Raw genomic sequence first — 25,536 nt, forward strand, 5'->3', positions numbered from 1 at the left:
GAGATGAAGTCAATACCCATTGGTGAAGACTGTGTGAGTGGGCGGCGACTGTCGGAGGACGTAAGAGAAATATAACATGTTATTCATTAAAAAAATAAATAAAAAGGTACAGAATCACTTTAATATTATTCATATTAGACATCAACCCTCAAACTCAATCATAAATAATTTCTATTCCCTAGCCCATAAACTATGCTCTATATACAACCGTGATGTGCATATTCATAAACCATTGTCCTTATAATAACCAATGTCTATATACCACTGTGCATCCACACAATAACCAGTGTCTTATTAACATGGTGTATCCATTCAGTCCAGAAACACATAATAAACAAACACACTATAGTGTTTACTGTGACTCAATAGTCCACTACAAAACACAGCTCCTCAGTGAAACGTATTTATCTCTAACCATGAATATTCACATAACTGGTATTGTGTTCTCACTCTTTGTATATAGAGCATAGTCTCATGGGCTGGGGAAAAAGTAAAAGATTTATTTATGTGTGACCAAGTGTGAGGGATGATGTCTAGTGCTGCCTAATTGGTTCTATATTTTTAGAAACAGATCCATAGTTTTGCAATGTGTATGCATGCATTTTTTTTTTAATTTGCAATTAAAAAAAGTCTTGTTTGCAAACATAGCTTTGCTTATTTCTAATCCTTCCGATACTATAGGATTTATCTTACCCGTAGCATAAATCCAGATGGCTCCATCAACTCGCACATTTCAAGAAAATATTTGACTCCACATTCCCCCAGAATAATGTACACTGGAACTCTCCTTTTGTCAGCTGCATCCAGAACATCTCTGAACACCTCCCGGTCAGTGAAATAGTCCATTACAATGGCAATCACCTGCAATACAGGAAGGTAAAAGCAATTTCTAGTAATTCATATTATATTATCGTATCCAGGTGCTGGACTACAGAAACATGGTAAAGAAGACATTCCCCTCTTTACAATCAGTTTACTTTCACTTTCTACTGTTATGCTGAATGATGTGTTGCACTATCCCCTTTAGTCAGCAAAGGGAGAACTATAGCCAGAAAAGCCTATGGATTTCCTTGCAGAATGCTGCGAATCATGGGATTTGAAGTTTAGGAAGTAAGCCATTTTGTGGAGCTTATGGACCTTTTGTACCATAATTCCCAAGATACACTGGGGCAAGGAGGAAGAGGGGAGCTGCTTTTCTGAGACTGTTCAGCTAGGTTCTTACTCTTGGCGCAGAGGAACCGATGAGTGCACATCTGCTAAATAATGACGAGGCTGCTGAGAGGCCAAACCAGTGGAGACATCTGTGGTAGTGCACCAAAGAAATAAACACCTGCATGCAATCTTTTTTTTTTTTTTTTTTTGGAGGGGGGTCTGAAGATCTTCTTAAGTTTGCCTTTACTAACTGGTTCAGTGCCTGTTTCCTTTGATATAATTCTGCTACTGTATACTAAGTATTATTTTCAGTGGTTTTCAATGATAGTGCATGCTTTGTAAACTCAACCTAGTGTGCCAAATTGAGGTTGAGGCAAAGAACAGAGGACCCATCCTAACAGAGGACAGTGTCCAGAAAGGATTGGAAAAGCTTAACATAAATAAATCACCAGGACTGGATGACTTACACCCGAGAGTCCTCAAAGAACTCAGGTTATAGCCAGACCACTATTCCTAATTGTTATGGACAGCATACTGACAGGAATGGTATCAGCTGATTGGCGAAAAGCCCACATGGTATCAATATTCAAAAAAGGGCAGAGATATATTCCTGGAAAACTACAGGCCGGTCAGTCTAACATCGATAGTTTTTAAACTTTTTGAGGGAATGATAAGGGATTATATCCAAGAATTTGCTGATGAAAACAGTATCATTAGTAATAATCAGCATGGGTTTACGAAAGGTCGTTTTTGCCAAATCAACCTGTTAACATTCTGCAAGTGAGCTTCCATCAGGGCAAAGGTAGGTTGGTAGTTGGGGTGTATCTGGATTTTGCAAAAGCATTTGATACAGTCTGCCACAAATGCTTAATGTACAAACTGAGGTCTGTAGGTATGGACCATAGGGTTTGTTCTTGGATAGAAAACTGGTTACAGGGGCGTGGCCAAAGGGTGGTAAAACAATAACATGTTCTCAGACTTGTCTGGAGTGGTAAGTGGGGTACCCCAAGGCTCTCTCCTGGGATCAATTCTGTTTAATTTATTTATAAATGATATAGAGGTCAGTATAAATAGCTCAATCTCAGTGTTTGCTGATGACACAAAAAAAATAGGGAAATAACATCACATAAGTATATAGAAACCTTACAAGAGGACTTGAATAAATTAATGGAGTGGGCAACTAGATGGCAAATGAATTTTAACATTGAAAAATGTAAGGTAATGCACTTGGGGGTTTAAAAATGTAAACGCAAGTTACTCACTGGGGAGAGCCCCTGGGGGATTGCAGGATGGAAAAGGATCTGGGTGTCCTAGTAGAAGATAGACTGCGCAATAGCATGCAATGTCAACCTGCAGCAAACAAAGCCAGCAGAATATTAGCATGCAATAAAAAGGGGATTTATTCCAAAGATAAAATGATAATCCTGCCACTTTATGAAACTTTAATTCTGCCACATGTGAAGTATTCCTTCCAGTCTGGGGCACCGATCCTCAGGAAGGATGTGCTGGAGCTGGAGAGAGTCCAGAGAAGGGCAACAAAATTAATGAGGACTGGAAGACCTAAATTATGAGGAACAACTACAAGCACTAAATGTATTCTCCCTGGAGAAAAGACGCTTAAGAGGAGATATGATAGTAATATACAAATACCTAATGGTGATCCCAGCGTAAGTATGAAACTATTCAGTCCCAGGGAGTGTAAGAGGACACGGAGCCATACGATGAGACAAGAAGAGAAGGGGTTTAACCTTAAGCTGCGTAGGGGGTTTTTCACTGTTAGGGCGGTAAGGATGTGGAATTCTCTTCCACAATTGGTGTGAGCAGAAAGTATTGATAGTTTTAAAAGACTCTTGGACGTGCATCTTAGTGAGGACAATATACAGAGATATGGGAAATGATTATCTACATGAACACACACACACCAACACAGGTTGAACTGGATGGACTATTGTCTTTATTCAACCTTACCAACTATGTAACTATGAAACCAGCAGATCCTAAGGGAGTAGCGCTACATTATATACTCCTCAATTATAGGTGGAACAGAAAGTAGAAGTGCCCTGAGAGCTGCAGTCAGAAGGCCTAACCCTATTACTTCCTGTTCTGTTCTATTTTTTTTTTTTTATTCATTTTTTTAAATTTCAGAATAGTCATAAACGTTGTACATTATATAGCATACTGTAGATCAAGGCTTGACAAACTTGCTTTGAATCTAGGAGCCAGATAAAAAATATAAGAGCCAGTTTTTTTAGTGTAGTGTGGGTTGTCAGCGCCCGGGGCAAGGCAAGTAATTTGCGCCCCCTAACCCTAACTTACTTATGACAGAGTGGCCAGTCAATAACTCCAACGTAACGTCATTATATCCGGGTTATGGACTCATTCTAAAAACCTGTTATGGGGAAAACTCTCTATTATGCCGAATACATTGTGACTGTGGCATGTAAAACGCCCTCATCTGCTGCCTATTGCAGCTTAAGGGTGGCCATTGGTGGGTGGCAAAAAAAATGTCTACTGCACATTTTTACCACCCAATTGCATATCTAAATGAAGCCTTAGTGACACTTTAATAAATACAAAAAAGGATGAAAGAAGTATCCCAGTGCTGCTGATCTTCTGCTGCCTCTGTGCAGCCACTTCCTGCTAACATGTGTGTCCCCCGGGGTGACTCTATTCATTGCTCTGGTGGGTTTCTAGTCACCATGAAGTACCAGAGTCCAGCTGTGTACATACAATAGAGTGGTAATTGTTGCTGGTACACAGGGCTTTATCAGAGGACATAGAAGGACTCTTTTTTTTTTTTTTATTCTTTTTATTTCAATATGTGCATAAAAACATTCCGAACATCCTTTCAACAAAAGGACAAAACAATATTAAATAATAAAAAATTATACAATATCCAAATAATTATCTGTTTACTTAGTATTCATAATCTCTTTATGCTAATATATATCCATTTAACTTAATTGATCGCTGTTATCCTGGTGTGCTCCAACCCCTTGCTCCATTGCAATCATATATTTGTTACCTCATCATACTATGTGCATCCCTCTATATCCTCTTGGTTATCTCCTTATATTCAACCATTGGTTAATGTTGATTGACACCAATTATGACAAATTTTATTATATTTCGTTGAGCATCCTCTATGCATATACAATACCTTTTCAAATGGTAAAATCTGATTTACCGCTCTTATCCAGTTCTTAACAACAGGGGGCTTCACTTGAATCCACTTAACTGATTGTTTTCCTTGCTATAAACAGCGTTTCTCTAAGCATTATCTTGTGATATCTAGACCATGTTATTTAATCTAATATACCCAGCAAACAGGTTTCTGGGGTCAACTGTCCCCCCTTTTAATGGTATAGGTCATCAATCATACAAATATCCATATAGGGCATAGGTACATAATTATAATTAAATAATTAAATAAATATTGCACAAGTAATGACAAGTTGGTAAGGCCTCTCCAAATTCATGATGTTGACAGACAGCAATGCTAATTCCAGAAATGGTACAATATTGAATATGTTCACATCATATAATGTTAAAATTCCAAGTAATTGGATAGTTGAGTGTGTAGTAAACATCATAATCTCAAAGCGTTTCGTGGACGCACATTGCCACTTCATCAGGAGTAGATGTTTGTATAATTCTAAGAAAAATATGAGTAAGGAAAAAGGATCATAAATGCCAATTTTAATGAGGAGAAGAAGAGGGGGGAAGAAACAGGGGGAGTAAAAAACCCCATGTCACCCCAAAACTTACGTGATAGTTCTGAATTTGGCACTGAGACTGTGTAGGCTTAGCATGTCCCCATGGGAGCTGAGGGTGCACCAGCAAGCGGGCAAAAGGGACACGTTATAGCATGGTGAAAATGTGCTAGGATGTATGAAATGAACGCCCATAGGTAGGTAGGCGTATAAGATCTGTAGAAAAAATAAATAAATAAATAAAATATATATATACATATATATATATATATATATATATATGAGTAAAACTAAGAATAAAAATAAGTACAAAAAGAGAGGTTGTATACGATTAGGGGTGTCATAGAACTCCTAAGCGGATTATGATAGAAATGCAGAGTGAATATAACAAGGGTGTGAAGGAAAGGAATGTGAGGACGTCGGGCGCCATGCCCGAGAGTAGGTGTAGTGAAAGGAGGGTGGATGATAGCACTGCCCATTGCAGAGTAAGAGAATAGATAGGACCCTGGAAGAAGCAGGAGAGAGACCAAATAGATAGTGGTGATCCAAACAGTGGAAAATAGGAAGGAAGGGAATTAAAAGAGGGTGAGTAGGTATTGCCAAAAAATGAGGTGCAAAAATGGAATCCCAATTACTGAGTGAGATGGTACGTGTCAACCAAAAGGCCACCTCTCATAGTGAGCCCAGCATCACGGTAGTGTACAGCCTGATGCACCACGGGAACGGGAAAAGCCATAGGCAATACTGTCCCGTGGGCTGGCTTATGTACACTGATGGATCAAACACCGCCGGCGCCATGGCGCCAAATGACGTCACACGTCGGCGGGAGGCGTGGCGCCGATGCGTGGTGATGCCGCCCACCCAGTCCCCTACGCTGAGGAGCAGAGGGAGAGAGGGAGAGCGCACAGCACGCATCGCAGCTCCCGGGGAGCAAACCAAGAGCCATCCAGAGGACAGGCCAAACCATCCAAAATATAAAGAGTAATAAGGAGTGATCCAAAACCTATGATTGACCCATTGGCCATGGTAAGGGACAGGTGATGACACTAATAGTAGTCAATCAGATGGCATGCTGTGGAACTTGACCTATTATATAAAAACAAAAATAATAAAATTGTACAATGGCCGTGTGACCAACCATGTGAGCACTTCCATCCCTGAATCAATGCAAACAAAGAAAAAAGTTGGGACTTTATATGAGGCATCACCTAAATAAGGCTGTGTGCCTCCATCCCTATTCATGAAGAAATTGGGGGAGGGGGGGTAAGAATGAAATGTAATGGGTCTATCGGCATGGTATGTAACATATAATAAAATAAATAACGTGTGAGCATTCCACAACATGGTAGTACAATACAAAAAGCCGATGCCCTGGCATCCCTAAAAATGGGGAGAAGGGTAAAAAAAGGGGGGACAGTTGGGACTAATTGGAAGAATTTGCACCTCATTTTTTGGCAATACCTACTCACTCTCTTTTTATTCCCTTCCTTCCTATTTTCCACTGTTTGGATCACCACTATCTATTTGCTCTCTCTCCTGCTTCTTTCAGGGTCCTATCTATTCTCTTGCTCTGCAATGGGCAGTGCTATCATCCACCCTCCTTTCACTACACCTACTCTTGGGCATGGCGCCCGAAGTCCCCACATTCCTTTCCTTCACACCCTTGTTATATTCACTCTGCATTTCTATCAAACTCTGCTTAGGAGTTCTATGACACCCCTAATCGTATACAACCACTATTTTTATATTTATTTTTATTATTTTTATTCTTACAATTTTTTGGGATGCCAGGGCATCGGCATTTGTATTGTACTACCATGTTGTGGAATGCTCACACGTTATTTATTTTATTATATGTTACATACCATGCCGATAGCCCCATTACATTTCATTCTTACCCCCCCCTCCCCCAATTTCTTCATGTATCCTGTGAATGCCTAACGTACCTTCAGCCACAGAATACAAGGTTCTCAGCTGTCAGGTAAACCCATGTGGGCTAATTTTTGGGGCCTACAGTATACTGGCCGACACTTACTTCTTTATCCTGTGAATGCCTAATGTACCTTCAGCCACAGAATACTACGTTCTTAGCTGTCAGGTAAACCCATGTGGGCTAATTTTTGGGGCCAATACTGGCCGACACTTACTTCTGTATCCTGTGAATGCCTAATGTGCCTTCAGCCACAGAATACAATGTTCTTAGCTGTCAGGAAAACCCATGTGGGCTAATTTTTGGGGCCAATACTGGCCGACGCTTACTTCTGTATCCTGTGAATGCCTAATGTACCTTCAGCCACAGAATAAAACGTTCTTAGCTGTCAGGTAAACCCATGTAGGCTAATTTTTGGGGCCTATACTGGCCGACACTTACTTCTGTATCCTGTGAATGCCTAATGTACCTTCAGCCACAGAATACAACGTTCTTAGCTGTCAGGTAAACCCATGTGGGCTGATTTTTGGGGCCTTCCACGGCCGACACTTACTTATTTATCCTGTGAATAAAACGTTCTTAGCTGTCAGGTAAACCCATGTGGGCTCATTTTTGGGGCCTGGAATGGCCAACACTTACTTCTTTATCCTGTGAATTCCTAATTTTTCAGACTGGAATTGAAAATCAATGGGTCTGTAAAGGTTCCGCCAAATTGTGGAATGGATGCGGACCCCTTTTACAGATGTGTGAATGGACCCTATATGTATTTGACATGTATTTGCCGGCTGCTGTCAGTTCTGGCTGATTTATGAAAAAAAAACAACATTTTAGGGCAACTTTTCCAATTACAATACTTCTGTTATTACATTATCCATGTGCTGGGACTATTTGTGAACAGCTAGTATGTCTTTTGTGGCTGCAAATATGACCTAAAGGTTTTTAAAGTTCGCCTCCTATTAAAGTCAATGGGGTCCGCCGCAAACTTGCAGTTCGCTGACTTTTGAGAAAATTTGCACCTGACATTCGCGAACCGCACCGGTCGATGTTCGCCCATCACTAGTCGCTACCTTCTTTCTTGTGGTTTGGTTAAAAGGCCTGCTAACATGTATATTTTCATGTTGACTTAAGTTTACTACTGCATCTTTGATAACCGGCTGAGATCTGTAAACCAATGTATGGCCTACTTTACGATCTTTTTGAATGTGCTTTATGTGTTTATGTGTGCGGTTTCTCAATAAACTTTTATCTTGATTTAAAAAAAAAAAAAGAAAGATGTGTGTATGTAGACAAGTAATGTAAGGTCTGTATAGCCCTGAAGAAGCTTGTGGCAAAACGTGTTGGCTTTGAAGACGTATACTACAGTATCTGGATTCTGTGCATTTATTATTATTCCAACCAGGAATTATCTTTTAACTTGCATTGTCATGTCTTATGTATACGACTATTTTTGACCCAATAATATTATATTTTTTATACAATTGTAATCATCCCTCCTTTTGTGGCCTTTAAAATCCAATTCCTATTTCCTTTTTCTTTAACTTATGCAATTATGGATGATGGCCATTAGATCACGGATATTTTCCTACATATCAATGGGTGGACAATACACCAATTTCTTCTTGTTCCGTGACATATAAAAGGAGGGATAAATATTAATATTGTTATTGATAGCTTGTGTATACAATATTGTTGATATTATGTCAGATTAAGTGGGCATTGAATGGGAGGGCTTTGTGCTTCAAATTCAAAAGAACTGTTCTGAAACAGTATATGTGGAGCTTGAACTAGTTACCCACAAAACTACAACGAGCACTAGAACGCAAAGCTAGTTTATTTTGGCATGTAAAATATTTTGAGCGTTACATTGGAGAGGGCCTGAGCCCCAAAGGATTGCGGGTTCAGTTTTTCCCTAATATTTGGGAAGTTAGCCCAGACTTTAAATGACAAAAGGAGTCCAACCTGAAGGCATGTTTGACTAGGATGATGGAGCTATTGATTGAATATTACAATCAACAGACTAGAATGCTAGATGAGGAAATTACTCAAATATAAACTGAATAGAAACAGATCTGTTTACAGCCAAAATTTAAAGGGAAGGAAAAGGAAATAAAAGGAACAACTAGAATTATTTACTAAAGACTTAATTCAAAACAAAGAACAGAAATTCTCTAGTGATAAAATGGCATTTGGGGGAGGATATGCATATGCCTGGCCCCAAAACAACAAAAGAAATTGAACAAGACAGAACTGACATAATTATTATAAAAACGATACTGAGAGTGAATCAGATTCCAACATATCTCAATCATCTCACTTTTCTCGTTTTCTAATCATTCACGTTTCAGGCATCATTCCTCCAGACCTTCCATGATGGCTGCCTCTTTGGGGTGGTGCCTCACCATAACTTTCCTACTCTGCTCTATCCAGCATCCAAGTCGCCTCAGTGACCTCATCATCATCATCCCCTCCATCCTCAATATCAGTGGAGACAACAACTTGGCAATACACTGCCGCGGGGGGAACATGACTGCCTGTCAGAGAAGTCCATAAGGTAGTTAGAACTTTCCGCCATTAGATGGCGCCAAGCTGGCTATTTAAACTGACTCTCTGCATGGATTCATTGCTGTTTGGTCTGCAGCTTCCTGTGTACTGTTCCTGACTTCCTGTGACCTCTGATCTTGATCCGGCTTGTTGTCTCTAACCTGTGCTTGTCTGCTTCCTACCCTGACCCTGGCTTGTCTTCTGGATTTCGCTTCTGCCTGTTGATCCTGCATTGCTGCTCTCCTGGTACCGACCCGGCTTGTGACCCGATTACTCTGCTGCCTATCGTCTATGTCCTTCCTGCCCGACCATTACCTACCCGGCTTGTTTGACCCTGCACCCTGCTCATCCGGCCTGCTACAACTCCAGCCCAGCAAGCTCGCTTCCAGCAGTCTCATACCAGCCCGCTCACTGCGGCCACGCTACTACTGGACTGATTACAGGCACTCCTACGTCACCGTGCTTCTGTGGCCGCTGTCTCACTATCAGAGGCCCACGAGCCGGAGTTGTACGAGAGGCCCTCCTCTACACGTCAGGCTCACCTACCAGGTACGTGACAGTACCAAACAGCCATGACTGAGCCTGCAAGAGGACCCTCTCCAGTGGATGAAATCTGTCAGCACCTCTCTGCACTTTCTCAAGCAGTTAAGACGCTACAGGAAGGATATGTTCATCTGGAGGAACGTGTTCTGTCCTGGACTACACCAACAACTATCCCTGCCTCAGTTCCCACCTCTGCAGCATCTGGTATTCAAGCTGGGACTGTAATCAATCCTACAGTAATGATGTTATCCCCTGAACCTCAAGTACCAACCCCTGAGAGGTTTTCCGGTGACCGGAGTAAGTTTAGAGCGTTCCGAAACGCATGTCAACTTTACTTTGCTCTGCAGCCACTGACTTTTTCCCTGGAATCCACTAAGGTAGGATTCATCATCTCTCTGCTTCAAGATGAACCACAGTCCTGGGCCCACCAGTTGTTAGAAGAGAATAACGCACAACTCGATACCATGCAATTATTCTTTGACGCCATGTCACGGCTATATGATGACCCACAGCGGACCACCACTGCTGAGGCAGCTCTACATGCTCTCCAGCAAGGCCGCAGAGCAGTTGAAGACTACATCACTGACTTTCGACGCTGGAGCGCAGATACCGCTTGGAACGATGCAGCCCTGCGTCACAAGTTTCGTTTGGGTCTCTCAGAAAGTCTTAAGGATGAGCTTGCCCGGGTTGGAGTGCCAAGTTCCCTGGAAGGGTTAATTACTCTTTCAATTCAGATTGATCGCCGCTTACGTGAACGCAGATCTGAAAGATCTACACAACAGTTCCGCCCGGAATGGATGTTACATAGGAATTCTGTCCCTTCCAACCCGGTCTTCGGAAAATCTGCTCCACCTGCTCCAGAATCACCTGAACCCATGCAATCAGGTCTGATCCGGCCTTCATTGACTCCAGAAGAACGTCAACGCCGACGTGTAAATAACCTTTGCTTGCAGAGAAGCCGGTCACTATGTGCGCACCTGCCCAGCTAAGTGGAGTAAGTGTCTCTCCGTTTCTTCAGTTAACCAGTCACCGTTACCTGCCAGCTCAGCTCACATAGCTCTGCCCATCTCTTTCCGGCTTCCTGGAAGGACTGTGTCCGTGACCGCTATTATTGATTCAGGAGCTTGTAGCTGTTTCATCGACCTGTCCTTCGCAGCTCAACAACGCATTCCACTGCAAACCAGAGGACAAGGCCTCACCGTGTTCCTGGCTGATGGGTCTTGCATTAAATCAGGACTTGTAACCAAAGAGACCCCACCAATCCTGACCATCACTTCCAATAACCATCAGGAACTACTGCGTCTTGACGCAATTTCTTCACCGTTATTTCCTGTCATCTTGGGCCTACCCTGGCTACAGGCGCAGAACCCTCCGATTGATTGGAACTCTGGAAATGTCCAGTTTTTGTCACCATATTGCCAAGAACATTGCATAACAGCGTCAATTCCATCATCAACTACCTTGTTGTGCGTTGACTCAGACGCAGAGTTGTGCCAAGTGGTTCCAAAGCCCTACCATGAATACTTAGATGTTTTCAGCAAACGGGGAGCAGATGCTCTTCCTCCACACAGACCCTATGATTGCCACATTGAGCTGCTTCCTGGAGCCGAAATCCCTTTTGGACGCATCTTCCCCTTGTCCGAACGGGAACTAGGGGCCTTGAAGGACTACATTGATGAAAACCTGCAGAAGGGGTTTATCCGGCCTTCTACCTCACCGGCCGGTGCAGGTATATTCTTTGTAGAGAAAAAAGATCATTCCTTAAGACCATGTATAGATTACCGCGACTTAAACAAGATTACAGTGAAAAATCGCTATCCTCTTCCCTTGGTTCCTGAACTGTTTCAAAGGCTAAAATCTGCCATGGTCTTTACAAAATTGGACTTGATAGGGGCCTACAACTTGGTCCGTATCCGGAAAGGGGATGAATGGAAGACTGCATTCCGAACTCGATTCGGGCACTTTGAATACTTAGTTATGCCCTTCGGTTTATGCAACGCACCAGCTACTTTCCAGCACTTCGTCAATGACATTTTTAGAACCTTTCTTGATATCTTTGTCGTTGTCTACCTGGATGACATCCTGATATTTTCTGTTTCCCTAGAGGTGCACCGTAGACATGTTAAAGATGTGCTATGTCGGCTGTGCCAGCATGGACTCTATGCCAAAGCCGAAAAATGCGACTTTGAGCAACGAAGCATCCAGTTTTTGGGCTTAATTCTTTCCACTGATGGAATCAAGATGGACCCACAGAAAGTTTCAGCGATCCTTGACTGGCCAGCTCCTGCGGACAAGAAAGGGATCCAACGATTTGTAGGATTCGCCAATTTCTACCGCAAATTCATCAGGAACTTCTCAGCCATCATCTCTCCTATCACATGTCTCACCAAGCAGGGTATTCGTTTTTGCTGGACTACTGAGGCACAGGCCGCCTTTGAGACATTAAAGAAACGTTTTACCACTGCTCCTGTCCTAAGTCATCCAGATTCATCCTTACCCTTTATCGTGGAGGTGGATGCATCAGAAAGCGCTGTGGGAGCAGTTCTATCACAGCGTCAAGGCCTCAAAGATGTGGTCCATCCAGTTGCATTCTTTTCAAGGAAACTCACCCCAGCAGAAAGAAATTATGATGTGGGGGATCGAGAGCTCCTTGCGATTAAAGTCGCTTTGGAGGAATGGAGGTATTTGCTGGAAGGAGCCACCCACCCGATACTGATCTACACAGACCATAAGAACTTAGAGTATCTGCGATCAGCAAAACGCCTCAAGCCACGCCAAGCCCGCTGGGCACTTTTTTTTTCAAGATTTATATTCCACATTACTTATAGACCAGGGTCAAAGAACACCAAGCCCGACGCCTTGTCCCGCATGTTTAAGGACCCTAGAGACTTACCAGTTCCAGACACTTTTACCAGCCGGGAACTTTCTTTTGTTGCAATCTGACCTTCTGTCACAACTACAGCAGGCTTCTGCAGGAATGCACAGCCCTCCAGGGGTCACGTTACAGCCAAGGAATGGACTGTTATGGAAAGGGGAACAGATTTTTGTACCAGAAAGAATTCGGGTAGTTGTCCTAGGAATTTGTCATGATCATCCTTTGGCAGGCCATTTCGGGATTCACAAGACTTCTGAGTTGGTGCAACGCACATTCTGGTGGCCGGGATTAGAGAAAGATTGCAAGGCCTATGTAAATGCATGTACAACTTGCATCCGGAGTAAGACTACTCGTAATAAGGCCTGGGGGTTACTCAGACCCTTGCCCATACCTGACAGGCCCTGGAAGATGATTTCCATGGATTTTATAGTCGAACTTCCTCCGTCTGAAGGCTGTACCGCTATCTTTGTGGTAGTGGATCGCCTATCAAAGATGGCTCATTTCTTACCCCTGAATAGTACTCCATCTGCTGCTGAGACTGCTCGGGTTTTTATCAAAGAAATTGTCAGGCTCCATGGAGTCCCTGCAAACATTGTATCAGACCGGGGTGTCCAGTTTACATCCAGATTCTGGAAAGCTTTGTGTGGAACTTTAAAAATTGAACTTTCCCTATCTTCAGCTTATCACCCACAGACCAATGGACAAACAGAGCGGACTAACCAAACTCTGGAGCAGTACATCAGATGCTTTACCTCCTTTGTCCAAGACGACTGGGTATCGCTGTTGCCGCTAGCAGAGTTTGCCTATAACAATGCCAGTCATTCCGCCACCAAGCAGTCCCCATTTTTCGCTAATTATGGATTTCACCCTACCCTTTTACCTGATCTTGTTCCAGAATCCTCTGTTCCAGCCGTCCAGAGTACGCTGGATTTTTTCTCCCTTAATAACTTGTTGTTACAGGAAACCATCGCAAAGGCACAAGAGGACAACAAGAGGGTGTTTGATAAGAAAAGAAGGGGAGAGCTACTCCTACGGTCAGGAGACCAAGTATGGCTCGCTACAACAAACCTGAAGTTGGCATGTCCCTCGAAGAAGCTGGCACCGAAGTTCGTAGGACCATTTCCGGTAAGGAGAAAAATTAATGATGTTTCCTATGAGCTAACCTTACCAGAGTCCTTTAGAATACACCCAGTGTTCCATGTATCGTTGTTAAAACCTGCAGTGCCAGATCCCTTTCCTGATCGCAGATCAGGACCCCCTGCACCTGTAATTGTTAACGGGGATGAGGAATTTGAGATCGAGGCTATCCTAGACTGTAGGAAGAGAAGGGGTCAGACACAGTATCTGATCAAATGGAAGGGGTATGGTCCAGAGGAAAATTCCTGGGAACCTGCACATAATGTGCACGCCACAGATTTGATTCGTGCCTTCTTTTGCAGCCATCCCCAGAAGAAGAACCAGTTGGGCACCCGGAGGTTGCCCATTGGGAGGGGGCAATGTCAGAGAAGTCCATAAGGTAGTTAGAACTTTCCGCCATTAGATGGCGCCAAGCTGGCTATTTAAACTGACTCTCTGCATGGATTCATTGCTGTTTGGTCTGCAGCTTCCTGTGTACTGTTCCTGACTTCCTGTGACCTCTGATCTTGATCCGGCTTGTTGTCTCTAACCTGTGCTTGTCTGCTTCCTACCCTGACCCTGGCTTGTCTTCTGGATTTCGCTTCTGCCTGTTGATCCTGCATTGCTGCTCTCCTGGTACCGACGCGGCTTGTGACCCGATTACTCTGCTGCCTATCGTCTATGTCCTTCCTGCCCGACCATTACCTACCCGGCTTGTTTGACCCTGCACCCTGCTCATCCGGCCTGCTACAACTCCAGCCCAGCAAGCTCGCTTCCAGCAGTCTCATACCAGCCCGCTCACTGCGGCCACGCTACTACTGGACTGATTACAGGCACTCCTACGTCACCGTGCTTCTGTGGCCGCTGTCTCACTATCAGAGGCCCACGAGCCGGAATTGTACGAGAGGCCCTCCTCTACACGTCAGGCTCACCTACCAGGTACGTGACACTGCCAATTTGCTGTTTACCAGTGTTCTCCCCGCTCTGTAGGCTCATGTTCCTACCTTCCTCAACCTTAGAACCAAGATGTGAATCAAGTAATAGCTGTGCATCATCAAGGAGCAAGTGGCTGATGCTGTGTTCAAATAACTCTGACTCCTCCATGCCTGATGCTGGAGCTATGCAGGAGTAGCTGTGGGCATTGAAGCAGAATAAGCCACTCTGACAGCTTCAGTGGACTGTGCACTAGTCTCTGCTTGGGTGACAGAGGATGAGGAGGATGATGATGGTTTAGTAAGCCAGTCCCCCACCTCCTGTGCATGCTGCAGCTGGATTGCACAGGCAACCTCACTAAACAGAGGAAATTCTGCCCTGCCTAAGGACAGACCACGTCCACCTTTGCCTGTGGACACAGAGTTTGCTGGGATTGGCATGGAGTGGCATGGGATTGTCTGCCTCTCCTTTTTGGCCTCTCAGACACAGTGGGGGGCACTTATTAAATAAATGTAATAAAGATGTGGAAATGTGTACATGGATGCACTTTAATCAATGGAAAGTGGTGTTTGGTGCACTTTAACTTGAGTACTCACTAAACAGGCAGACTCAACTGACACACCATAATATACTGTAGTAAAACTGCACTGAGGCACTGCAATATACTATGGTAAACGTGCAGTAATGCACTGAAATATACTGCGTTAACATAGAGTAGTGCACCGAAATATACTGTGTTAAACGTGTAGTAACGCACTGAAATACACTGAATTAAACGTGCAGTAATGCACTCAAGTATACTGCCTTAAACATGCAGTAATGCACTGATATATACTGCGTTAAACGTGCGGTAACGCACTGAAATATACTGCAATAAGCATGCAGTAACACACTCAAATATACACTGCGTTAAACATGCAGTAATGCACTGATATATACTGCATTAAATGTTCAGTAACGCACTGATATACAGTATACTGCTTTAAACGAGCAGTAATGCATTGATAAATATATATATATATATATATATATATATATACATATACACTGTGTTAAACGTGCAGTAATGCACTGATATATATATATTTACTGTGTTAAACGTTCAGTAATGCACTGATATATATACTGCGTTAAGGATTCAGTAATTCACTGATACAGTATCTCACAAAAGTGAGTACACCCCTCACATTTTTTGTAAATATTTTATTATATCTTTTCATGTAACAACACTGAAGAAATTACACTTTGCTACAATGTAAAGTAGTGAGTGTACACTGGCAACAAAATGAGTATACCCCTAAATGAACATGTCCAAATTTGGCCCAAAGTGTCAATATTTTATGTGGCCCCCATTATTTTCCAACACTGCCTTAACCCTCTTGGGCATGGAGATCCCCAGAGCTTCACAGGTTGCCACTGGAGTCCTCTTCCACTTCTCCATGACAACATCACGGAGCTGGTGGATGTTAGAGACCATGCTCTCTTCAACCAACCATTTGAGGATGCCCTACAGATGCTCAATAGGGTTTAGGTCTGGAGACCTGCTTTGCCAGTCCATCACCTTTACCCTCAGCTTCTTTAGCAAGGCAGTGGTCGTCGTGGAGATGTGTTACTTACAGCGGTTTAACAGGACAGGTTCCCCTCAGAACAGGCCTCGCTGTGGTCGACCAAATAAGTTTAGTGCACGTGCTCAGCGTCATATCCAGAGGTTGTCTTTGGAAAATAGACGTATGAGTGCTGCCAGCATTGCTACAGAAGTTGAAGGGGTGGGGGGGTCAGCCTGTCAGTGCTCCGACCATACGCCGCACACTGCATCAAATTGGTCTGCATGGCTGTCATCCCAGAAGGAATCCTCTTCTAAAGATGATGCACAAGAAAGCCTGCAAGCAGTTTGCTGAAGACAAGCAGACTAAGGACATGGATTACTGGAACCATGTCCTGTGGTCTGATGGGACCAGGATAAACTTATTTGGTTCAGATGGTGTCAAGTGTGTGTGGCAGTAACCAGGTGAGGAGTACAAAGACAGATGTGTCTTGCCTACAGTCAAGCATGGTGGTGGGAGTGTCATGGTCTTGGACTGCATGAGTGCTGCCGCCACTGGGCAGCTATGATTTATTGAGGGAGCCACGAATGCCAACATGTACTGGGACATAATAAAACAGAGCATGATCCCCATCCCTTTCGAGACTGGGCCACAGGGCAGTATTCCAAGATAACGACCCAAAACACACCTAACTACCCACTGCCTTGCTAAAGAAGCTGAGGGTAAAGGTGATGGAGTGGCCAAGCCTGTCTCCAGACCTAAACTCTATTGAGCATCTGTAGGGCATCCTCAAACGGAAGGTGGAGGACCACAAGGTCTCTAACATCCACCAGCTTCATGATGTCGTCATGGAGAAGTGGAAGAGGACTCCAGTGGCAACCTGTGAAGCTCTGGTGAACTCCATGCCCAAGAGGGTTAAGGCAGTGCTGGAAAATAATGGTGGCCACACAAAATATTGACACTTTGGGCCCAATTTGGACATTTTCAATTAATTAATTAATTCAGGTGTTCATTGAACGGTCGAACAGCCAATGTTCATCCCGAACTCATGTTCATGCATTAGTGAGTGCAGTTCTACTTGTCCCCACACAGGCACCTAAGTTCCACCCACAGCCAGATGCCCCATAGCCTATGGGTGTTAGTGTTGATGGCGATCTCTCCTCTTCAATGAAGCCGTTCGCTGGAGAGATCATGTGAGCAGACTGGAAGGCCTTCAGATTAGGTAAGAATAGCCATCTTTCCTTTACAGGTTAGTTAGAATAGACTTAATATGGGAGTGGGAGTAGGTTTAAGTATAGTAAGTAATTTGACTGGATTTCTACTTTGACACAACACGCAAAACAAGTGCCACAATGCGTGTTACTGTATGTGTGTGAATGCACTGCAATGGAATGGAATGTGTGAATGGGCTTTAAACTTCTACCTGAATTTTTTATTGCTATTTTTGTCTCTCTTTGTATATCTCCTTCCTATAAAAATGTGAAAAAAAACACTCTGCGCTATCCCTGTGTATAAACCACCTATTACTCAACTCTATATACTATTAGGAAGCAGCTAGCACTACTATGCATTCAACCACCTGTACAAAATGCAATAAATATATACACACACATATATATATATATATATATATATATATATATATATATATATGGTCACAAAAAAGTTCAGCACTCTCCTTTAATAAAGTGCATTAAAATTCTAGTGCATAAATAAATATCTGAAAACAGTGTAAAAATCATCTATATATATATATATATATATATATATATATATATATATTTACATGAGTCCATCTATTCTTTTAAATATATATATACAGTCCATCAATAAATAATTAAATGTCCATGAAAAAGAGTGCAGTCCCATACACCAGAAACTCTTCAGTAATTGCCTCTGATCATCACAGTGCCCTTCACCCCAGCTATGGGTTTCTTCTCACCTGCTTGAATGAACCGCATTAATTAAAGGTCTACATGCGCTTTGCAGTGTTATAAGTGGCACCGCTCCCAATGGCTGTACACTCTAAGAGCCGGATCACAATGGGACGACTCAAAGTCTCCCCGACTTTGAGCCGCCCCGTGCAGCACGACTTCATCGCGACTTGCAAACGACTTCTATAATAGAAGTAAATGCAAGCCGCTCCGATGTCGCCCCCAAGTAGTGCAGGAACCTTTTTCTAAGTGGGAGCGACTTGAGTCGCTCTGATTAGAATGGTTCCATTGCACAGAATGGAGCACAACTTGTCAGGCAACCAAGTCGTCTGACAAGTCGTGGCTGTGTGAACCGGGACTAAATCCGTGGCTCTCAGCGTGGTGTCGATCATATAGGAGGTAAAAGGAAAGAACCATAGTGTAAATCGCTAATAAAAAGTATTTATTTCATATAAATATCTGCTCACATTTCAGAAGTAAAAAAAATGAGCATTCCACAATGCAATCCTCTGCATACACAGCTCCACCTAGTCCCCTCCTATTAGGTCATCAATAGAACAAAAGCAATGCAAGGTTATTTTATTTCTGCATTATAAATAGCAGCCATGTGATTTCAACAGAAAGTCCCAGCTCAGAATAACACATTTGGTATTCAGCACGGCATTTAAAATGTAGCCTACAGTTTGCATCTATAACATGCTAAATATAATACATGAAGACTCTAAAGATGTATTTGTTATTCGGTATAAGCTAAAAACACCCTGCTAGAGATGTCCCAAAAAAAAAAAAAAAAAGAGATGTCCCGAACTATTCACCGGCGAACATCGCTTGTTCGCGTTCGCAGCGGCGGGCGAACAAATGAGATGTTCGGTCCGCCCCCTATACGTCATTGTTGAGCAAACTTTGACCCTGTACCTCACAGTCAGCAGACACATTCCAACCAATTAGCATACCCTCCCTCCGAGACCCTCCCACCGTCTATAAAAAAGCAAGGACAGCATCCATCTTCGATTCATTCTGAAGCTGCAGTGTTAGTTAGAGCAGGGAGAGTGCTGCTGCTGCTGAATTAATTGCTAGGCCAGTGTTCTGTGTCCACTCCAGTCCTCAAAGACTCATCTGCTGTAATGACAGCGTCCTGGCAGCACCCCAAAAAGCCCTTTTTAGGGGCTGGTACATCAGTCTGCTTTTTTTTATATAAATATATATATATATATATATATATATATATATATATATATATATATATATATATATATATAATGTGGGGGAGTTGCTCTTGTAAGCAGGATTTGCGGGTGCAGCACAGACGGTTCTCAAGGTAAATCCGGAGTGTTTTATTCACATTTCAGGAACACAAAATTAACAGTCCTTTTTGGTGTCAATTCACACCCAACAAAAAGGAAAACGACAGTCTTTGAGGCAGGTTTACGACAGGCTTTGGTGCTGCTCACACACAGTAATAGATCGGTTCACCTGTTTGTAGCCTTTCCGGCCTCAGCACTGACTTCTCCAGCCTTCTGGTGTGTGGAGATCATCCTCTCTCACCTGTTAGGCTGTCTGCCTTATAAACCTCAGGCAAGACCCGGCCTGGAGCGTGGGGAGCAGCCACCCACCCATACCTTAACTGCTCCCAATAAGAGCCGGCCCGGATTCGGCTTTGCAGCAACACTAAAAATAAAAAGGTGTCAAGCAGCACTAGCTGCTGCTGACACAGAATTACCGGCTCTTATCTCACCGAGGCCAGGAACCACGGTGACACGTATCTTCCGTCGATCACGGATCCATGTGCCCTGTCACAATATATATAGATATATTGCAGTTGTGTGTGTGTGAGAGGCCACAGGCCCACAGACTGTACTGTGTGCACACCATTCATATAGGATGGCACAGTACATTGCACGGCGCACGCACAGTGCCCCAAATTAGAAGTAAGAGGACCAACCAACCATCTCCCGGTTCCTAAAATCTATTTCATACACCGGCCCCTGATAGAGGACGTAACTGGGGTTAAACTGATAAGAATAGTACTACTTAACACACCACTCATATAGGGTGGCACAGTACATTGCACGGCGCACGCGCAGTGCCCCAACGTAATTTTCCATGAGAGTTTTGCCATGGGTCCCCCTCCGGCATGCCACAGTCCAGATGTTAGTCCCCTTGAAACAACTTTTCCCATCACTATTGTGGCCAGAAAGAGTCCCTGTGGGTTTTAAAATTCGCCTGCCTATTGAAGTCTATGGCGGTTCGCCCGTTCACGAACATTTGCGGAAATTCGCGTTCGCCGTTCGCGAACAGAAAATTTTATGTTCGCGACATCTCTTCATCCTGCAGCTCCAAAGTAATCATTATGGTTTAAACTCGCTGTGGTTCATAGCTGTATTTGTATTGATAACTATGTGAATAAAAAGGTATTCATCCAGCTTAAAGATGAACTTCATTGGGCTTTTAAATAATGAAAGCCACTACAAGTACCGTAACTGTTGACTTTTACAAAACACATACCATACCAGGCATCTTCCTACATCTAATGTATAAAAGGCCTCCTCCTTTGAATTAGCTGGGACTGAAGAAAAGGTAGGTAGTACTGTTTCCTGAGTACAAAGACATAGACCAAGCATGTCCAACCTGCGGCCCAGAACCACAGGCAATGTGGCCCACTGCCCCAGAGGCAGAGACTGCCTTGGAGGAGGGGGGGGGGGGAACTGGGCATCTCCTGCTTACCCAGCGGTCGCTGTCATATGAAGCCCCGCTTCCTGGACCGGCTCCTATGATAGACAGCACATTGGTGACTTCCATGATAGGAGCCAGTCCAGGAGGCAGGACTTCGTATGACAGCGGTCGCCGGGTAAGAGGGAGATCCCCGCTCTGTGTAATCCAGCGGCTTTCCTCTCTCTTCATTGCAGACTGCGGCGTGGGAAGGGCGTGGCAGCGTTTTATTACTTATATACCTTAACCATAGTATAATTTTATATGCGGCCCGAGAAAATTTCTCTACACTCAATGTGGCCCAGAGAAGCCAAAAGGTTGGACACCCATGCCATAGACATTTTAGGAAAAAAAAGAGCAAGATCCGTTCTGAGAATAACTAAAAAAGGTTCTGCAAATGATAAGGCCTGAATCTCACTTACTCTTCGGGCCGAAGTAATTGCAACCAGAAACATTGTCTTTAGAACTACATTCTTCAGAGATGCTTCTTCTAGGGGTTTGAACTGAGCTTTCGTGAACCCATTTGGGAAAAACTTTTTGGGAAAAACTTTAAGGACCACAGGCCTGTTCCATGCCAAAGCCCTGAAAAACCTAATAAGATAAGGTTTTCTAAAAAAAAACTGAAAGAGCGGCTACTTGGGTTTTTAGAGTGCTGGCTGCCAACCCATCCCCATTCCTTCATGGAGGAACTCAAAACTGAAATTGTATTTTTAACTTGAAGCCCCTTGGAAGAGCACCAGGAATTATATTTTGCACCCTAAGACAAGAGGCCTGGAAAAAAAGCTCTTAACACTCGCCAGTTGGACAACTTCCTGGCCTCCAACTTGGACCAGGACCTCTGTACAGTACGATTGTCTAGATAGCCTCCCCACATGCTTGCATCTGTGGTCAACCATTGGTTTAGAGGAAAAGACCAAAAAAGGCCTTCTTTCAGATTGGCCGGGTTTCGCCACCACAAAAGAGCCCTCTTCACCCTCGCAGCAGCCCTATTTGGCTACCCCAGAGACTCTTGATGTGACCGTTTCTGTAGAATGTCCATCTGGAGAGGGCAAGAATGTAATCTGGCCCACTGGACGGCTGTTATGGATGGGGTCAGCAGCCCTAGCACTGCCATAGCCACCTGAACTGTTAGAGAAATTAGTCTGAATCTGACCTAAGGCGGACTGGACCTTTTCCTGTGGGAGAAAAATCTTCTGAAGTATGGAATTTATCGTGTGCCCCAAGAAAAGAACCTTCTGTGCCAGAATCAAATTGGATTTTTCCAAATTTAGGAGCCACTCCAGGCTCTTGAGGTGAGTCTGGGTCTCCTGTAGATTTGCTAACCTCTGACTTCTGGAGTCTGGGAAAAGCAACAGGTTGTCCAGATAGGGCACAATAGAGATCCTCCCTAATCTCAGCGGTTCCAGTGCTTCTGCCATGACTTTTGTGAAAACTCTGGGGAAAGATGACTGTCTGAAGGGAAGAGCCCTGAATTGAAGATGCCATACAGACTTCCCCAAGTTTACAGCAAGCCGGAGAAATTTCTAACAAGGCTGGGCTATAGGGATGTGTGGATACGCATCCCTTAGGTTTAAAGATGCCATGAAACACCCTGGGGACAGAAGCTTTTTCACAGAGAAAATTGTGTCTATCCGGAAGTGTTTGTACCATATGGAATTGTTTAAAGTTTTTAGGTTTAGGATCAGCCGATATTTGCCAGAGGGTTTCTTTTCCAGAAAAATGAGTGAATAGAAAACCCAGCCTTCCTGTTCCCTGGCGACTTGGATCATGACTTCCTGCTGTATCAGCTTCTATAAAAGGGACATCATTGCGGAAGCTTTTTCTTTGTCTCTTGGGAGAGGGGTGACAAATCTGCTTTGGGGGGGGGTTTCTGAGAACTCCAGGCTGTAACCCTGGGCGATGATGTTCCTGACATAGGGGTTTGAGGTTATTTGCTCCCACTGTGGGAGGAGATAAGATTACATTCTTCCCAGCGGGAAGAGGCTGTCATTTGCTTTTGACTGACTCATCCGGGGGTCTAAAAAGTATGCCACCTCTTCCCCTGCCCCTCTGGGAGGACTACCTGTTCTTCTGGTACTGTTCCCTGACTCTCTGGGACTGTAGAAAAGCATGAAACTATTTCCTAAGGGGCTGTTTCTTCTTAGAAGGGAAGGCTTTCTTCCCATTAGCTACTCTATCCAAAATGGACAATGATAAAATATGGTGCAGCGCTAAAAAAAATATACACACATATAAATATGTAAAATATCTATAATATCAATGTTGAGTATATAATGTATTTTATAAAGAGTCCATTAAAGTCCGCAGAAATTTGGCAGATATCCAGTGCAAGAAAGATGAGTTTAAACACCACTTGAAACGTGATTTCTTCACCATAGTGTATTAAAGCCTCTCACCTCCATCATTCGACCACTAGGGGTCACTAAGCCTTTAAGATATCAATGAAGATAGCCAGAGGACCACTGTCAGTACATGATCTCCAAAACCACAGATGGACTCCAAAACGATCATCCCATAAAATACAGAAAGAGATCCAATGCTCTCCGTTTCAACATAAACTTTATTAAAAGCATATAAGGTTCAACTCACATGGATGGCACTGTCACAGTGCTCAATACAGGCATGTACAAGCTGGTAGCATACATCGGAGCGCCGCGGGTGACATCAGACTCCTCCCCCCGTACGAGTTACGTCAGTGGGCGTGACTTCGTCAGTGGGGTAAGGAGAAAGACCGCACCCGCTCCTATTTGTAGTCATCTCCTAGCAACCAGACGCTATACTTGATACAGGAAATGAGGGAGGAACACAAGCGCTCCCCCCCCTGCCGGGAACCAGCCCTGCATCCTGTAGACACTGGATATCAACATATAGGCTGGCTATTCAGAATGTGCAGGGGCTTTAAACACGGATAAGCTCCCTAACACTCAAATGAACTTACACTTAACATGCAAACATTAAAAAGCACTGCCAAATCATGCTTAAATAATGATTGCCAATAACTGTAGCTGCTTATCAGAAGCAATAAAAAAATATACGTTTTAGGCAAAGCATTTTTTTAAAAAGATCAAACATCAAGGTCATAAAACCGCAGGAGTATGACGTCTAACTGCGGAGCTCTGAGTTGAATTACATTCAATTTCCTAATAAAACCTATGCACCATTTTAATATACCATGTAGCATCAAAATTTTAACACAAGAATATATAGCAATTCAAAAGGAACATATATTAAAATAAATAAGAAACCATACCTAATAAAAATAAAAATAAATAAAAGTAAAAATCAAACAAATTTACCTATTGGAGATAAAAAATTTAAATCAAAATCTACGTTGAGTCCCCCTGGTGATAATACTTTTGTGCGATAGATCCAGAAAGATTCTCTGCGATTTAATTGTCGCACAAAATTGCCCCCTCTCCAATGGTGTGTAGTTTTTTCTACACCCCAAAATTTAAGTCCCGTGGGATCACGGTGATGGTACTTTTTAAAGTGTCTAGGGACACTATGATTTACCTTGCCTTGCCTGATCTTACTCATATGCTCCCCCACACGTACGTGTAATGCTCTCGTTGTTCTCCCGACGTACTGTAACCCGCACTCACACTCGAGCATATAAACTACGCCCTGTGTGGTGCAGGTAATGAAATCTTTGATCGGATGGACCTCTTGCATGGCTGTAGCAGTGAATTCTTTCCTCTTTTTGAGATTACATTTAGAGCTCTTGCAAGCGGCACACTTCCCGCAAGCACAGAACCCTTTCAAAAAGGGGAATAATCTATTATCCACTGTTGCTGGTGGGTCAACTACCCCCGGAGCCAAACGGTCTCTAAGGGTCGGAGCTCTCCTGTAAATGAACTTAGGTCTTTCTGGAAGGGCTGAACCCAGAATCCGATCATGTTTTACCGGCTTTAGATATACATGTTCAGGGTTTGCTCCCCCAATTTTTTGCATGTTTTAAGATCGGCCAGTATTTGGCAATAATGCTCTCAAATTTCCTATATTGAATATTATAGTCCAGTATAAGACTAAATTCATTACTTGGGGCTATCTTCCGTATATCTAACGTATATTTTTTTTATTGCTTCTGGTAAGCAGCTACAGTTATTGGCAATCTCATTATTTAAGCACGATTTGGCAGTGCTTTTTAATGTTTGCATGTTAAGTGTAAGTTCATTAGAGTGTTAGGGAGCTTATCCGTGTTTAAAGCCCCTGCACGTTCTGAATAGCCAGCCTATATGTTGATATCCGGTGTCTACAGGATGCAGGGCTGGTTCCCGGCAGGGGGGTGGAGCGCTTGTGTTCCTCCCTCATTTCCTGTATCAAGTATAGCGTCTGGTTGCTAGGAGATGACTTCAAATAGGAGCGGGTGCGGTCTTTCTCCTTACCCCGCTGATGAAGTCAAATCCACTGACATACGTATGGGGGGAGGAGTCTGACATCACCCGCGGCGCTCCAATGTATGCTACCAGCTTGTACATGCCTGTATTGAGCACTGTGACAGTGCCATCCATGTGAGTTGAACCTTATATGCTTTTAATAAAGTTTA

At 43.4% G+C, this 25,536-nt stretch overlaps 1 protein-coding gene across 1 annotated transcript in view; it reads right to left on the reverse strand.

Moving 5' to 3' along the window:
- Positions 1–25,536, reverse strand: part of FAM83F (family with sequence similarity 83 member F) — a 239,017-nt gene that overhangs the window by 182,704 nt on the left and 30,777 nt on the right. Inside the window, exon 2 of the mRNA XM_082265924.1 lies at positions 694–861. Coding sequence (XP_082122050.1) covers positions 694–861 — 168 coding nt within the window. The remainder of the gene's footprint in view (positions 1–693; positions 862–25,536) is intronic.

This window comes from Pelophylax lessonae, assembly GCF_965119305.1.
Source record: "Pelophylax lessonae genome assembly, chromosome: 8".
NCBI lineage: Eukaryota > Metazoa > Chordata > Amphibia > Anura > Ranidae > Pelophylax > Pelophylax lessonae.